Raw genomic sequence first — 17,003 nt, 5'->3', positions numbered from 1 at the left:
TCAATTCTTTCAAATCAAGTTTTTATACATAAACTTTTGTTTAATTTGGGTGAAGATTCTCGTCGAAATGACAGACGAAATCAGGTCTGCCGCCAGGACCAGCATAGCGGACATTTTTCCTGGGCGCCAAATTGTAGGGCGCAAAGTCAGTTATTAAAACAATACATATATTTTGAATTACAAATATTTTCTTAAAAAAAACTACACTCTTTGTTGAATCCATAAAAAATACATTTGCAGTGTAGTTTTCAAAACTGGTCTTTTGCTTTTTGCAAGGGTGCCGACTTGTATTTTTGCCGAGGCGGCAAAAACGCTAGAATGGGTCCTGGACCCCGACTATCCAATATTAATTTTTGCAGAGTTAGCTTCTGTTATGGTTGTCTGCCTGGGCCGGCAGTTTGGCTAGTTACGGTCCTGATAGGCGCTCTCAACTATAGTTTTGTTTTTCAGCTGGAGCCTTCAAGTAATGCGTCGTCTTTTTACTAAAGAGTTTGATACTTTTAAATATTTCAGAACTATTTTTGAAGAAATCGACCAAAATTCCAATGCTAAATTGGACAATATGGATTTTAACTTCAAAAATACGATTTCATATGAAATTGAAGAGATTCCTGAGAACAATATCAGAGGATCCTTCAATTCAAGAAGAATTCAAGAAGCCGAGCTCGAAAGCGAATAATGGGGCTCAAATATATAATAATTATATAATAATAATAAATGAGTTTATTCAAATATTCATAAGTACTATTTCAAATTAAACTCAGAAAAAATAAACTGTGAGTTATCTCTAGAATAACTGTTTACAGCTATTTAATAAAAATATGATTCTAACGACAGCAAAAAAAATAAAATACAGTTCTTTCCACCATTATTCCACAATCAAATTTGTCTAAATGATCTCATTTGGGAATTTTTTTTTTGTCATAATCGGGAATTTTATTCATAATTGGGATTTTTTTTTTCTTTCATAATCGGGAATTTGACTCATCCTGTGAATTTTATTTCATCATTTCATCTTCTAAAAATACCACCAACTCAACCTATGAAGAGTTGATAAGACTGTGTATAAATATCTTCTCTAATTAACCAGTTTTTCATTTCATTCTTGAACTTTTTCAAATTTCTTATTTCTCTTATATTTATTGATATTTTTGTGTACAGTCTTGAGGCTATGTATGTACAGCATCTTTGTCCTATTCGCGTTTGGTCTTATATGTATACATATAACTTATTAAATCGATAAATTGAGAAATACGTAGTAATAAATGGTTTTTCTACAGAGACCTTAGCTGCCAAAAGAATTTTTCTGGTAAATAACAAAACATATGAATTTAAAACTCCAAAAAATTCCTATGAATAGGTAGGTAGAATTGCCTACAAAGAAATATTTCTGTATCGAGCCAGATAAATTAGGCAAAGCAGGGCGGCGAAATTTCATTTTGCCGGGGCGCCAAAATGTCCGGCGGATGCCTTGGACAAAATTGCAAACCTAAAATATCTGATAATAATTATTGATTCCTTCCTGCCTTCAAAATACCCTACTAATGAAAATCTTATGGGATTATTCTACACAATATATTCGCTGTACATACAACTCAAAATGATTTGGAACAGAACACAGAACAATTCAACAAACTTGAAATTGAAATTGCTGGAAAGTTTGAGGTGAACAGAACTACCCATAGATAACATATATCTGGAACTACCTCATTACTGGAGATTTTGAGTGTATTTTCTAGATGCATTGATGTATTTTAGCGAAATTTACCTACGTGACGATTCTACACGAAAACTCATAAAAAAAACTGTTTGAAATATAGAAAGGAAAAGATATAGAATTATAAATTTATCTGAAAGAACACAGTTATAGAGACCGAAATAACAACTGCCTTATGAAAAATGTATGGGTGCGCCTTAAATTCTAATCAGAATGTGTAATTGGTTAATCGTAATACACCAGAAGAATTGAATTTATTTTGTTGAATCAATTGTATGAAATTGCAATTACGGAAAAAGGGAAAATGAATTATTCTTCAAAATCAATTCAATTTTTCACATGTTCATCAAATAAAATTAAATATTATTTTACGCTATAATCAGACCATAGTAATTACTGATAATAGTTTCTCAAATAAAACCTGATAATAATGCGAAAAATCAAATATGTATAATTAAATATCATTTTACGCTAAAATCAGACCATAGTAATTACTGAAAATATTTTCTCAAATAAAACCTGAGAATAATGCTAAAAATCAAATATTTACAATGGAAGAGAATCTTTCAAAGATCAAACTTGAAAAAATGACCCAAGCAATTTTTCTGCGATAGTTCTATCCAAAAAGTCATAGATCAATTATTTCTGTAGAAGAAAAAGACTAGCTTGCATGAGTTTCAATATCCTTCTATCTAGCTCTATGAAGCTCAATGAAAATTTATCAGAAATTCTAAATAATTGATTTAATCAGTTTTAATTTAAGTAATATAGACTATTTTTGTATAAAATGGAAACAGAAGTGAGAAACAATCCAAATTCCACCGAGGAAATTGATGATAGAATTGAAATAGCTGAAGACTTCAAAAACCAAGCAAATGATCACTTCAAAAGTACGTGTTGAAATTATTTTAAAATATAATAAATGGGTGTTAAGAACTCAATATGTGTGAAGCATTCTCATTAGGGCATCTTTATTAGTCAGTATCTTAAGGAAATTTAATATTTTTTCAACGAAATGAGTAATTCTAACCTCACTTTCATTTTTTAGAGCAAGACTATGATTCTGCTATTACATTCTACTCAAAAGCAATTGAAGCAAATCCAAAATCAGCCGTTTATTACGGAAATCGTAGTTTTGCCTATTTGAAATTGGAATGGTTCGGATACGCATTAGAAGATGCAACAAAAGCAATCGAATTGGACAAAAATTATATAAAAGGTTACTATAGAAGAGCCTCGGCCAAAATGTCTTTAGGTAAATTTAAGGAAGCATTAAAGGATTTTGAATTAGTGAGTATTAATTTTGGTATACCTTAATTTTATAATAATTTCCATTTGTAAAATTCTTACATTCGTTTAGGTAACTAAAATAAGACCGAATGATAAAGATGCAAAGTTAAAATTCAAGGAATGTGATAAAATTGTTAGGAAAATAGCCTTTGAAAAAGCAATAGCTGTAGAAGATATGAAACAGAATATTGCAGATACAATCAATTTGGAAGCAATGAGTGAGTAATTTCAATCTGAATTGATATTTTTCGATACTAATTAGTAACTTATAGCTATAGAAAATGACTACAAAGGACCCCAGATAGAAGATGGTAAAATAACTTTAGAATTTATGAAGGAATTGATGGACTTGTATAAAAAGCAAGGCAAGTTACATAGGAAATATGCTTTTAAGGTAACAAAAATATTTTCCCTGTTAACATCAATTCATACCAAGGTTATATTCGAACATCAATGTATTTGTTGTGGTACTATACGAATGTGCTTGCTGCACAGCTAGTTATGGCTGTTTTTTCATAATTTTGATTCTAGAGGTATCTTTTGAATATCATCATAGAATAAGAGAAATAATTGGTCTCAGTGGTCATTAGAGCTTCAAACAAAAACTTTAAATTTAGGGCAGATAGACTAATCACATAATTCAAAACATTAAAGGTATGCTCTTTGGTATTTTTATATAAAACTTTCATAAACATATAAATCGATTTCTGTCTTTAGTGCGCCAAAATATTATAGAAGCTAAGTATAGCGACTTATGTACTTCCGTCAATGAATAAGACAAAATAATGAACCTACTCATTGATCAAAAATTTCAGTAATTGTTGACTTATGTGCTTTATTGAGACATGATGTTTGAATGAGCATATACAATTTTCGAACTTGGTAAGCACTCTCTGGCCAATTATTCTGAAAAGAGTGCTACATATAAAAGATATAAGCATCTAAAACATCCCTAATGGGAAAAAAAAACATTAACCAAATAGTATGTTTCTTGAGCCATGTTTTCAAAAAGACTAGTACCATAGCAAAAATGTATTAAATCGATTATTGAATAAAATTTTTATTCATAATATTTTGAAAGTATATATAATTTCAATTACTAATTCATTTCCAGATTTTATTAGATATCAAGACATATTTGATGTCTCAACCTTCACTAGTTGATGTTGCAATTGAACCAAATAAAAAATTCACAGTTTGTGGTGATATTCATGGACAATTTTATGACCTCATGAATATATTTGAGTTGAATGGCCTACCTTCAGAATCAAATCCTTATTTATTCAATGGAGACTTTGTTGATCGAGGTTCTTTTTCAGTTGAGTGTATCTTTACACTATTTGGTTTCAAATTACTATATCCTAACCACTTCTTCATGTCCAGAGGTAAGAAAAATATTTGGTTTCATTTCATTAAATATTTGTATTAAAATGAAAATATGATTAGAAAGTTTCAGTTTGCATTTGCAGTAAAATCTAAATTGAGATGAATTTCCAATTTCGTTCTATCCAACTTATTTGGATGTTATTTCATTTAGAAAGGTCTTTTTAATATCTTCTTCACTAAATTCGTACTTAGATCGGTCGGACAGGGAGCTTGATCTGAGTGTTATCAATGTGGAATTCTTATAATTGATCAACAGCAGCATTCAAGATAGATAAACGTTGAGTAGGAAGTAAAGCATCTAGGTTTTCAATTTATGATATTGTGATTATTTGAACAAAATATTCGAAATATATATCTCAAATTTTAACCAATTAGTCTATTCCATAGACAGCTGATATCTTATTTGTATATCAGTGGTAAATCTCAAAGTTTTTCTGTCGGGACGAAATATTTCATTTATGTTTACTTAAAAGGTAACAATCAATATTTATAACACGAAGATAATTCCTTGTTCTTCCCTCCAAAAAAGTCAGCACTCCACAGTACATCACTTCTTGTAATACTATTATCTTCCGGGATGAAACTCACACCGTCAATCCAGAAAAAACTTAAATTCGTATAGAAAATTTAATGTTCCAAACCTTTTAGCAATACCAAATTTCATCAAAATTGGACTAGTAGAACACAAAAAAATGGAAATCCTGAGAATTTCTTTTCAGAGTGCACCCTTAATTTGGGAAAGCATAATTTTGTATGGCACCATCTATGATCCATATGCATATCAAATTTCATTGAAATCTGATAAGAATTATAGGAGTTGAGGCTGTTACAAGAATGTGAGGACATACAATCGTTCAAGATAGTCTAAAATGAATGGTTCTAGCCTAAATTTTGAAATTGGAAACAAAAATGTTATCGCAAAGTTGATCACAATGCCCACTGTCAAGATATAGATAATTTTTGAGTTACCAAATTCTAATTTGTTGAACATTTGTTACAGGTAATCATGAAAGTTCAACAATGAATGAAATGTACGGTTTTCATGGTGAGGTGAAATCTAAGTATTCTGCCAGAATGTCTGAATTTTTCAATGAAGTATACAATTGGTTACCACTGGCTCATTGTCTGAACAAGAAGATTCTGGTGATGCATGGAGGTCTATTCTCAAAAGATGGGGTAACCTTAGATGATATTCGTGAAATAGATCGTAATAGGCAGCCCCCAGATGAGGGTCCTATGTGTGATTTATTATGGTCAGATCCACAACATCAAAGTGGAAGGGCTCCTAGTAGAAGAGGTGTTGGCTGTCAGTTTGGACCAGACATAACTGAAGCTTTCTTGAAAGAAAATCAACTGGAATATATAATCAGGAGTCATGAAGTTAAACATGAAGGATATGAAGTTGCGCATAATGGAAAATGCATAACAGTATTTTCTGCTCCTAACTATTGGTAAGTGAAAACAAAAACAAATAGCACAATATATATTTCGTTCATAAATATGTTATAGTTCAGAGTCAAATAAAAAGTTTTTTGCTATATAATAAAAATATGTAATATTGCCTAATTTAGCATGGAAATGATGGACCAAAAAAGTCTCGATCTAAAAAAGGCTGTGAAATATTCTAGAGATTATAGTATATTTATTTTAGCAACTGCATGACATTACGCATAGCAAATTGGAGATTCCAACTGTATTTACCTTAAAAACACATAAAACTGAACAATTTCTAAAGTTTGTGTTGTCAACCTTTTGCTATGTTGTCAGATTCTACTCGATCTTTTTAGTGACTTGCTAAATATTTCAATCGTTTTTGACAGACATAACCTTCATCGTTTATTTTATCATTTTGTTAGGAATAAATTCGTTTGTTGTTACTGCTCAATCTAGGAGGGTACAGGAAAAAACCATTAGGTTCCTCTTGAAGTGAATTTGAGAACAATCTTTCTGTAAGTTCTAATCGTTTTGAATATCAAAGAAAACACTCGAATAACTGGCATCAGAACTACCAAATCAACTCAAAACCAAAATTGGATTCTTAAAGGCAAAAATGAATGCACTCAACAAAAAATTAAAAACCTAGATAACCTGGTGCATCAATTTCAACTAATGCATACTTACTCCACTAAGAACATTTTCAACACATTTCCTCATTATTAATAATTATTTCTATCACCTTTTATATAGAATCCTAAATAATTTAATAATATTATGTTCAATATTAAATAATATAAAACCATGAAGAATCACACTTACGATAAAGCATTATGTGGAAATTATACACAATTCGTGAAATTGTTAAAGTCTTATTTATCTCGAAAACACATTGTAATTTGATTCGTAATAATTTATGAAAATATGAAAACTGAATATTCTTTTTTTTTTAATTGAAATAACTTTCATAGTCAATTGAAGAGGATAGCAGACAGAAATTTTCTTCGGGACCAATAAATTATGTATAAATTTTTTCACGATAATAATATCTCGTTCTAAAAAAAAAAATATATATTTTACCAATGGCATCACGTCACCATTGACGAATCTGACATGCCAACTGTATGCACCTTGAAAATGCACACAAAACTGAGCAAGTCCTAAAATTATCAACCGCTATGCTATTTTAACAATCTACTTATTCTGATTGTGCGTATTTATTTCCTCCGTAATAAGATATCATTTTGGTAGTTTCGAATTTAATTTTCATCTGCTGTACTCATGTTTATTATCATTATTTTTTTAATTAAAATATATAAAGAAACATTCAAAATAGAATCTCAACATTTTTTTTGTCACTAGTAAAAGTATTGTTTAAATAGTCTGGCGGCGACATCGAGGACATCATGACATTGCTTAAATAAATGAACTATACAGGATATTGAAATAAAAAACGAATAATTTTCCTCTACAAATCAAAGTAATAATGATTTTTTTTAGTGATACTATGGCTAATAAAGGTGCATTCATCATTCTAAATGGAAGTGACTTAACGCCAAAATTCGTGACATACGAAGCTGTGGTAAGTAATAGATATAAAATACTGTGCCCTACTCTGATCTTAAATTTTTTGCAGCCTCATCCAGATGTGAAAGCAATGGCATACGCTGATGCCTTTTACTGTATATGAACATCTTGAAAAGGCTGTTTCGCTGTTCATACTACCAGTAGTACCTGTTAGGTTCAGTAACTTTTAATTTACCACTTTCAATATGCTAAACAAAACATCTGATCAAACTCAATCTTTTAATATTTATTAGTAAATTTCTAGAATACAATGTTTTTTTGTATGATGAAATAAATTTTCATAGTATTTTACCAATTAACTCACCATTCTGATGAAAGGAAAATCAAGTTTTGGATTGTGAACAGATTTAATTGAAGAGTTTCTTCATTCAGAGCTATTATTATGTTATAGCAATTGCTGAACAATTGAATCAATAAAAAATTTTGATTATTAGTTAGTCTGCTAGTTATTCCTCATCATGAGAAAATAATTTTTGAAGATAAATAAAAATTATATAGTTCAAAAACAGCTAAATCATATTATAACAATCTCTCCAGATTGTTTATTACCTCCGTCAGAGAAGAATTTTGTTGTATTCTCAAATAATACTCATTTTTATTCATTGTCATTTTAACTAGAATAAAATTATTGATTACTGTCAAACCTAGAGAACTGATGGTGAAACTCAGATACTTCAACGTTTTTTCATTTTCTTGTTCATATTTCTGTTATTTTATCAGACTTCTAAACACAAATTTGAAGTCAGGTTTGCCTGTTTGGTGACATATCATAAAAACCTAGAATGACATTATAACACAATCATTTTATTGATAAAGAGGCAACGAAAAATAGTAAAGTCATTATTCGATTCTTCACTTTTGATATGCCAAAGTCTTTCACCAAATAATCATGGAAGGTCATTTCGTCGTTCTATATTCAATTTTGTCTATTTTCGATCAAACCTATTACTTTATTGATACCTACGAAGAAAAAAATTCGTCTTCTTTCCATGAAGTTGAAACCCCTAAAAATTCCGTCAATCATGTATCTTCTTGAAGGATGGCATTTCTTCGACGTTGCCTAAAAATAAGCGAAAAAATTAAAAACAAATTAGTACTTTCTCCAAAAGATATTCTGTGATTAGAAGCTTTTGAGCGCTCGTCATTAATGCGCCATTGGAAACCATAGAACTGTATACCTAAATATATACAGGGTGGACAATGGTCGATAGTACCTTGGTGCATTACGGAGAACGGAAATTACGATTTTATTGAAAATTTGGTTTCTTAGATGGGAACCACTCCTCTATCGATCTAAAATATTTTCAGCCGCGCGGTGTTGCTGCTAATATCAAAAAGTACTAACAACTTCCATATTTCAAATAGAACACCCAGTGTATTTTTTCGGTTTGCCATAGCTACTTGATTATTTAGGTATGGAAAATTTATGCTAAAAAAACAACCTTGATACATTTCCAACAAAAACGAAAAATACCCCCAATTAAAATAATTCCAAACGGCAATATCATCAGCCAATTAAATTACTTGGGACTCACCTTTGGTAAAAAAACTCAACCAATGAACATATAAGCAGTATATCCCAAAGAGGAAATATTTTTCTATTAATGAGCAAAAATATTAAATTGAGTAAAAAATCTAAAATTCGTATTCACAAACAAAACATTAGACCAGCATTTTGTATGCAAATCCCATCGAAAACCAACTACAAAAACTTTCAAATAATCAAAAAATAAATTTCTTAGTTTTTCTGAACAAAACAAGACGCGATAATAAACATTCCACCGAAAATACTGAGACCATGCAGGAATGTTTCCTGCACAATCAAACACATAAATTCTTCAATACACTTTCAAAAAACTGAAATTACTAAACACCTGGGCACCACAACTACCCAAACCCCAAAAATATCATTATCAAATGAAATGTAAACTTACTCATCATATCTGCACATTGATATGATTTTATTTCTTTTCTTTTGCCCACCCCATATCCACCTGAAACATAGGTACATGATTTTTTTTTTTTTTGTGCAAAGTCACTTCTTTCCGCTATAGAGATAGGATTGGTGTATATGGCAGGGATCACTACGTTCCTATATGTAACCATTTCTAATCCTGGGATGTAAAACAAGGACAAAATTGGCTGAGAAATCCTCGCCAAACTGAAAAGCTCTGGAATAGTTTTAATAAACGGACCATTGAAATCGTTCAAGTTAATTTTCTGAAGTAGTTCTTGTAAAATTCAAAACTCAAATAGAGAATGATCTGTCCTCCATATAAAAATTGGATGCCACACCACAGTGATTCCTAGTTTGAGAAATCTATACATGAATTCCTATATAGGTCCTTTGCAAATAATAAAACTCACATCTGCATCGTATTTTTTATCGGCTTATTTATTTTATTGCCTTCTGAATAAACAATTAAAGAGTTTTGTCTATTACTAGGATTTTGATCTCCAGGTTAAAAAAGCTGGATAAATCACTATTATATTATTTGAATTACTGGTAACAGTAAATATTAGAAAATACGTCAAGAGTTATTTCCGATAGATAATGCATCTAAAATGTTAAAATATGCAAACAATCATTACATGATACAAAAGGAGAGAATCATAAATTCAATATGCCCAGTAAAGATTCAAATTACTGAGAACAACTGCGCAGTTTTATTATTTTGTTAGATCTTGCAAATATTAAAAAAAAGTTGATATGCATTATTTTTATTTTTCTAAATCATGACGGAATTGTTTTTGCAACACTACCATTATTTAATTTACTAAATCTATCAAAAACAATTTGTATGCTGTTTGCTGTTTTATAAAGAAAGTCCCTTGATTTCCAATTTCGAAATAGCCTTGAAAATACAAGCAGCAGAAATCTACCAACATCGTTATGAGAAGTGAAAAACTACCAAATATCTTTTGACATACTTTTCGACAAAATCACAGATGACGCTGCATTATATTTTCTCATTCGTAAAATCGCGGTAAAAATAGTTTCTGTCATTGTTTTTTCAATGCCTACTAGAATATTTCTTTTTATCAGAGTAATGAGAATTTGAACGAAAATATGAATTTCACCACGGAAGAAACCTAATGGAACTTTTTTACGTATCAATTTCTCGATCCTTATACGTGTTTTTCACTGTCGTTTACCTAACTGTAAATAATAGCATTGTTTAAGGAGAAGATAGTTAGTTACTTCGGTTCAAATATCATTGGAGGAAATTGGGCAATATCGTTAGAGGGCGCCACTCCGGAAGAGGCCCAACATGATGGGTTGCCTATGTGCAATGTTGAAAATTCAGACGAGTAATAATTTTTGGGTATGGTGAACAACAGATGTCTCTAGTGCGTTTCTTGTTCAATCTTTATTCATCTTTCTGTCGTCGAGCAGGCATCGGAAGAAATTCTCTTGGCCGCAATACATTTTTATTACCCTTGCCGCATGCCGGCTAGCTGCATGAAAAAGGGTAGAGCCTCAGAGTAAGAAGTAAACTGTTTACTTCTTACTCTGAGGGTAGAGCTATTGTTCGAATCGTATTTTTGGTCATAATATTGTTTTAAAAGCTTCATCGCCCTACCTTCAGACTGAAATAAAAAAAAAAATTGGCACGGGAAAAAAATTAGACATTCTATCTCTGTTGACAGGTAACAAAATATAACTTTCTCGAAATTACTTTTTTTCCCGGGAAAAAAGTGAGTGTAAAGATTATACATATATCCGGGAAAAAAGTATAGTCACTTTTTTGCCGGATAAATTTCGTTTAAAGTTTTAATAATATTGTTAATTTAACTAATAAAGAATGTTATGCGTTATTTAATGAGCACACACGAAACTATTGTATTTTGTCCACCCTGTACCACTTTTAATGATCTTTTGAAATTGAGAGTAGACGCTGGTGATAAATATAAATACAGAAATAGAAAGAAACGGAATACTGATGTCGCCTACGACAATCATGGACGCCTGGTCGTTTTTCAATAATTTTCATTTTGCCCCCCCTGAGAAAAATTTCTGCGGGCGCCCATGCCTCAGTTACGAATCGATGTTAAAGTTTCATTTTATTCAAATATGTGATAGCCTTTTAGAAATAACAGAAAATGATACTTTCAACATAAAAACTAGACATAAAGCAAGTTCTCTTTTATTAAATATTCATTCTTTTAAATTTATTTGAAGTATCATAATTTCTTATGACGTTTCATTCCAGATTAATATTGTAAGCAACATGATGCAAAGTGTAGCGATTGACATTAAAGTGTGCCAAAACCATTTGAACAATTTAGTTGATCATTTCAAAAATTGTAGGGATGATAATGTTCTCGAGGAAAAACTTGCGGGAGCTGGAAAACTAGCGGCTGTTCTTGAGATAGCTCAAGATTTTTCTCCATTATATACTGTAAGACGAAAGTATAAACCAAAATTGTTCGATTATGAACAGACGGAAGATCCAAAAATCGCTTTTAAAATAAATTTCTTTTGGAAAATAATGGATCAAACACTAAGTTCCTTAAATAGTAGATATAACGTTAACGTTTTTTGTTTTATTTGTGATATTCTTAAATTAAATGACAAATATCTATTGAAATGCTGTCATGCTCTTCAACAAAAGCATAACTGATGACATGAAAAAAAGAGACTGAAATGAAAGAAAATGATTTATTCAACGAGATAAGAGCCCTAGGATTGTTTTCATTATCTGAAGCGAAAATCCTCTTGAAATTCTACAATATATTTTTGAAAATAATCTAACTTCTTCTCTACCGAATCTTAGTATTGCCTCAAGAATCCTTCTCACTTTACCTGTGTCCTGTGTCTGTTGCTTCTGGTGAGAGATCATTCACTGAATTAAAAATTTTTAAAAACTATTTGAAGTCTACCATATCTCAAGAAAGATTTTCTGGATTAGCAATCTTAGATATAGAGCAAGAGATACTCGATAAAATTGATTGATTGATAATATAAAAGAATTTGCAGCAGCCAAATCTAGAAAAACATCCATTCAATTTCTGGATTGATCCTAATTAAATGTTTATGCCTTTATGAATAATTTATAGAAGAATACAGCTTAAGTTTTGAAACACATTTGAAATGTATTATGTTACAAATAACACCATAAAGTTCTTAAGACAATGAAGGTTGCTGATAGATTTTCAACCATTCTATACTAAATTCTCGACAAAACTTCAAAAAAAAAATTTCCGATTATACAGTAGTACTTTTCTCCACCTCCCCCTTCGAGGGGCGCCAAAATATGTTCCGCACGCGGGCGTTGATGTCCCTTGCGGGGGCCCTGAGCAATATTATTCAATGCTTAACGCCGATCTGAGAGGGGAAACTTATATGGAATTTTATAATTTTATTTTTCATGAAAAATCTCTTTGCAAACCAAAATTCGATATAATTTGAATCAAATATTCAGCTGAAAAAGTCTTATATGTATATTCATAAATTAAACATTCACGTCCTATCACAAAACAAATGAGATTTTCACAAAAAAGAGAATAGTTTTTTTAAATCAAATTTTCTTTTTCTTTTGGCAGTATTCCAATATTTTAGTTACCTATTTGAGGTAGATAACCTTGACATGAAACTATTCACTGATAACAATTTTACATAATCAATTAATTAAATTTAAAATTCTCTTTTCGAAAAACTAAAAAATAGTCTTATACTTATTTTTCTCCAATCACAGTATTTCTTTTCAAACGCAAATCAGATCATACATTCCCTTCACGATTTTCATTTCAGATAATCCGGTCCAGAGATATCGTGATCACCGCAAAATTGGTTTTTTTTGCGGAGCTCTAGGAGATCGGCGATAGCAACATTCGCGAAGATTATTTTGACAAATAAAAAATATGTTAATATATTATAAGGTTATTATAATATGTACACCAATTTTCAAATTAATAAATTGAATAGTCTGCGCGAAAAAAATTCTTGAAAATCCGTCTTTTTGAAGCCTTCTAACTGTATGTAAGAATGAGCGAAATCCGATAACAAAAACAAACCCCGTTACGACCAAAGCAATAAAATCCCAAGCTCGAAACCTGGGTCATAAACATCGAAGTGTTTCTACTTTACTTGGCTCCGATTATTTACTCTTCACGTCAAGTTTTGTACCCAATGTAGAAACCTCTTTACCGACAAATGATTATAGAAATAGCCGCCTAGAGGGCGCATTAGGATGGACCCCAAAAATTCTGAGTTTGCCACATAATTCTAATAGGTACCGCCACATACGCACATCCAATGCCCTTTGCAGGGCGAGTAACCAACTATCTTCTCCTTAAACAATGATAATAGCATTGTTGTCAACGCGATACTAAACTAATCAAATTTTGAGATTTTATTTTTCACGACCTTATACCTACTTCTGTATGTATTTTGTCTAAATATGCTCTTCATTATTTTCACTATAGTTATAGCATAGTATTATAGGAATTTCCTTATACTATGGTTATAGTATAAAACGAAAAAATAATGACCCCATAAGTGGATACATCAGGTTTTCTGTCCGATCAGAAAATATTTGATTGATTCTTTCTCAGAAATGACTCCTTTTCATAAAAGTTCTTTTTTCAAATAACTTTGAATTTTTCCAAAAGCATGCAATCGCTGGCAAAGATGTTCAAGATAGGAACCCAATAAAAAATAACCAATTACAAAATTTTTTGAACATGAGTGTTCGTGGTATGGTAGGTACTAGACACAAGGTACGTTTCGAAAATGAATCTGAAATACTAAAAAAAAAATACGTTTTTCGGACATTTTTCAAGGATCCTTTCATTTGATGATAAACATATGATATTCAAAATTCAAGTTTTTAAATACGATTTCAAATGACAAATATAACAATAATTATAATTGATTTCAAAAGTAATTTTCAGAATTAGAATTAATCAATTCGATTCATGATTATCTATATTTTTCATGGTTTTTTTGATTTGCTTTCAACAATTAAACATATAATGCTCTCATAGTCTCATATTACAAAATAATATAAATCTGAATAATTGATTGGGAATACAAAGATACGAAAAAATTCTCTATAAAATAAAGGTCCTCAAAAAAACGATTCTGATGTTATGTGAAATGAATATCTAATATATAAAATTCTTCTGTCACGGGTGCGTTATCGAACTCCTCCGAAACGGCTCGACCGATTTTCGTGATCCTTAGCGAGGATATTAGTCAGGGATGAGAATCGGACAACATCTATTTTTCATCCCCCTAAATGTTAAGGGTGGTCCACCCCTTAATTTTTTTTTTTATTTTTCAGACAAAATTTTTTGTTTTTATTTTTTTATGATACATCATACAAAAATACATGCAACCCTAAATTTTCACCCCTCTACGATCAACCCTTATTTTTTATTTGGTAATTAAAAAGTTTTATTTTCTTTTTAAGAATTTTTTTTTATTTTGTCATGACTCATATGACTCTCAATTTTTCACCCCTCTACGTTCAACCCTTATTTTTTATTTGTTAATTATAAGCTTTAATTTTTTAGCAAAAATTTTTTTTATTCTATCATGACTTTAAATGAAAAATCTCATATTACTCTCAATTTTCACCGCTCTACGATCAACCCCTATTTTTTTTTGTGAATTATAAACTTTAATTTTTTGGCAAAAATTTTTTTTTTATTGTGTCGACTTAAAAAAAAAATCTGATTATACTCTCAATTTTTCATCCCTCTACGATTAACCACTTTTTTTTTGTTAATTATAAACTTCAATTTTTTTGGTAAGAATTATTTTTAATTTGTCATGACAGAATAAAAAATTTCATATCTCTCTCAATTTTCACTCTTATACGATCAACCCCTATTTTTAAATCCCGATTTTTATCGTTTTTAATCTATCCACAGATCCGCAATAAGGTTGCAAGATGGCAATCAAATATTATAATTGTAGTACGATAAATTCTTATTCAGAGTTTATAATTTCAAGTTCCTTTTTTTATTTTCTGTTGAATTTTGTTCCTAAAGATGCCGGCAATTAGACGTACAAACTTAAGTCGCAGAACCAGTAATGCTGCAAGTCAAAGAAATACAAAAGCAAGTCAAACTGATGAGCAACAAGAAACGCGGAATGAAGTTGAACGGAATCGATGGAACCGAAACCAACAAAATAGAAGTGTTGCGTTTAACCCCTATAGAGCTGCATTTAATTATAACAAAGAAATTGACTACAGTACACTGCATATCGTTGCTATTGGACCAATGAACGTTATTTGTCAATATTGCAAGGCATTTAAGTTTAAAAATGAAGCCCCTGCATAGTGTTGCTCGAACATAATAAAGAAATTAACTTAATTCAGATGAAAAGGTAACAGACATTTCTTGATTATAGGGCGGTACGAAGTTTGCCGGGTCAGCTAGTTTTGATATAAATCTGAAATATTTAGCCACTTTAATTTGTCAATGAAATTCCAGTTACATATAATTTTTTTCGCTCAATAGAATACCAGATGTGAGATAATGGTATATTTTCAACTGAAGTTTTTACACCATCTGTTTTCAATGAGGTACCCTTCAGATTCCATCACCTTTTGTAGTTATTCTCAGCCGACAGCCACCAAAGAAGTTTTATGATTTTATTATATTTACGTACATTCTTCTAGAATCGCGTAGAACCTCAATGGACAATGAATTGATTCATCGGAACAGTCTCGGTTAGATTTCCAAAATCTTACCAACTTATTTCATGGAAATGCGAAAAAATCAACTATAAAAGTAGATTTCTATTAAATCTGGTCACACTGAATACAAGTAAAATGAAATGTTATGGTTTGGGTAAACTATATTTCCCACCAGATGTTGTTAGCATAATTGGGATAAATATTGTCCTCAAATACCCCATTCAACAAAAGTTGGGTAGGTAGTTACAATAGGTCATAAAACTGTTCGGGATTTGCCAAATATATTTTCGAGGTACGTTTCCATTAGATTTGTTCAAAATCAAATTTTATCTTGGAAATATGCAGATAAAACAGGAAATATTAAATTCTGCACTTTAACTTAAAGAAGGTCTCCAATTAGGTACATTAGATTATTCAAATGCATATTCATCAGAAGCCTACTTATTAATATAATCTTATTCTTGCAAAGTTTTTTTGAGGTAGAAAAAGCCGCCCTCCAAACTTGCTTCGCAATTACTTTTTCTCTATTCATATTTCACAATAAGTATATTAATTTTGGCTAGATTAATCCATTCTTAACAAATAAGATCTTTTGTAATTTTTCGAGAAGTTCTTGAGAATAAAAATATCAACAGATAATACGCCTGAGTTGTGGAGGTTGGAATTCTTTTCGACCTCAAATTTATCCAATAGGCGGATGTCAAAACGATATTTTTATTGAGAAATGGTACGAACATAAAATAAATGAAACAAAAAAAAAAATTATAAACTTTTCACAAATTGAAAACTACTTTTCGGGAGCCATCTTTAGGGAGTTGTAACTAAGGAGAGGGAGGCGCAAAAAAAGTTTATATGAAAGACCCACCCTATTTGTTGACAAGGAATTGCTCCCTGAATTTTTTCGCAACTATTCATATACACCCTGTATAATATTG

At 30.7% G+C, this 17,003-nt stretch overlaps 1 protein-coding gene across 1 annotated transcript; it reads left to right on the top strand.

The window, feature by feature from the left end:
* The first annotated feature begins 2,402 nt into the window (after positions 1-2,402).
* On the top strand, positions 2,403-7,851 carry LOC123688737 (serine/threonine-protein phosphatase 5). Its single transcript, XM_045627380.1, has 8 exons — positions 2,403-2,607; positions 2,766-3,007; positions 3,078-3,225; positions 3,280-3,401; positions 4,122-4,392; positions 5,394-5,844; positions 7,328-7,409; positions 7,464-7,851. Exons 1-8 carry the CDS (start codon positions 2,505-2,507, stop codon positions 7,515-7,517), a joined length of 1,473 nt encoding a protein of 490 aa, XP_045483336.1. The 5' UTR covers positions 2,403-2,504; the 3' UTR covers positions 7,518-7,851.
* Positions 7,852-17,003: the final 9,152 nt, after the last annotated feature.

The sequence above is a fragment of the Harmonia axyridis genome, chromosome 1 (assembly GCF_914767665.1).
Source record: "Harmonia axyridis chromosome 1, icHarAxyr1.1, whole genome shotgun sequence".
Lineage (NCBI taxonomy): Eukaryota > Metazoa > Arthropoda > Insecta > Coleoptera > Coccinellidae > Harmonia > Harmonia axyridis.
Note: the sequence above shows the minus strand (reverse complement) of the source record. Positions and strands in the feature narration are given on the sequence as shown.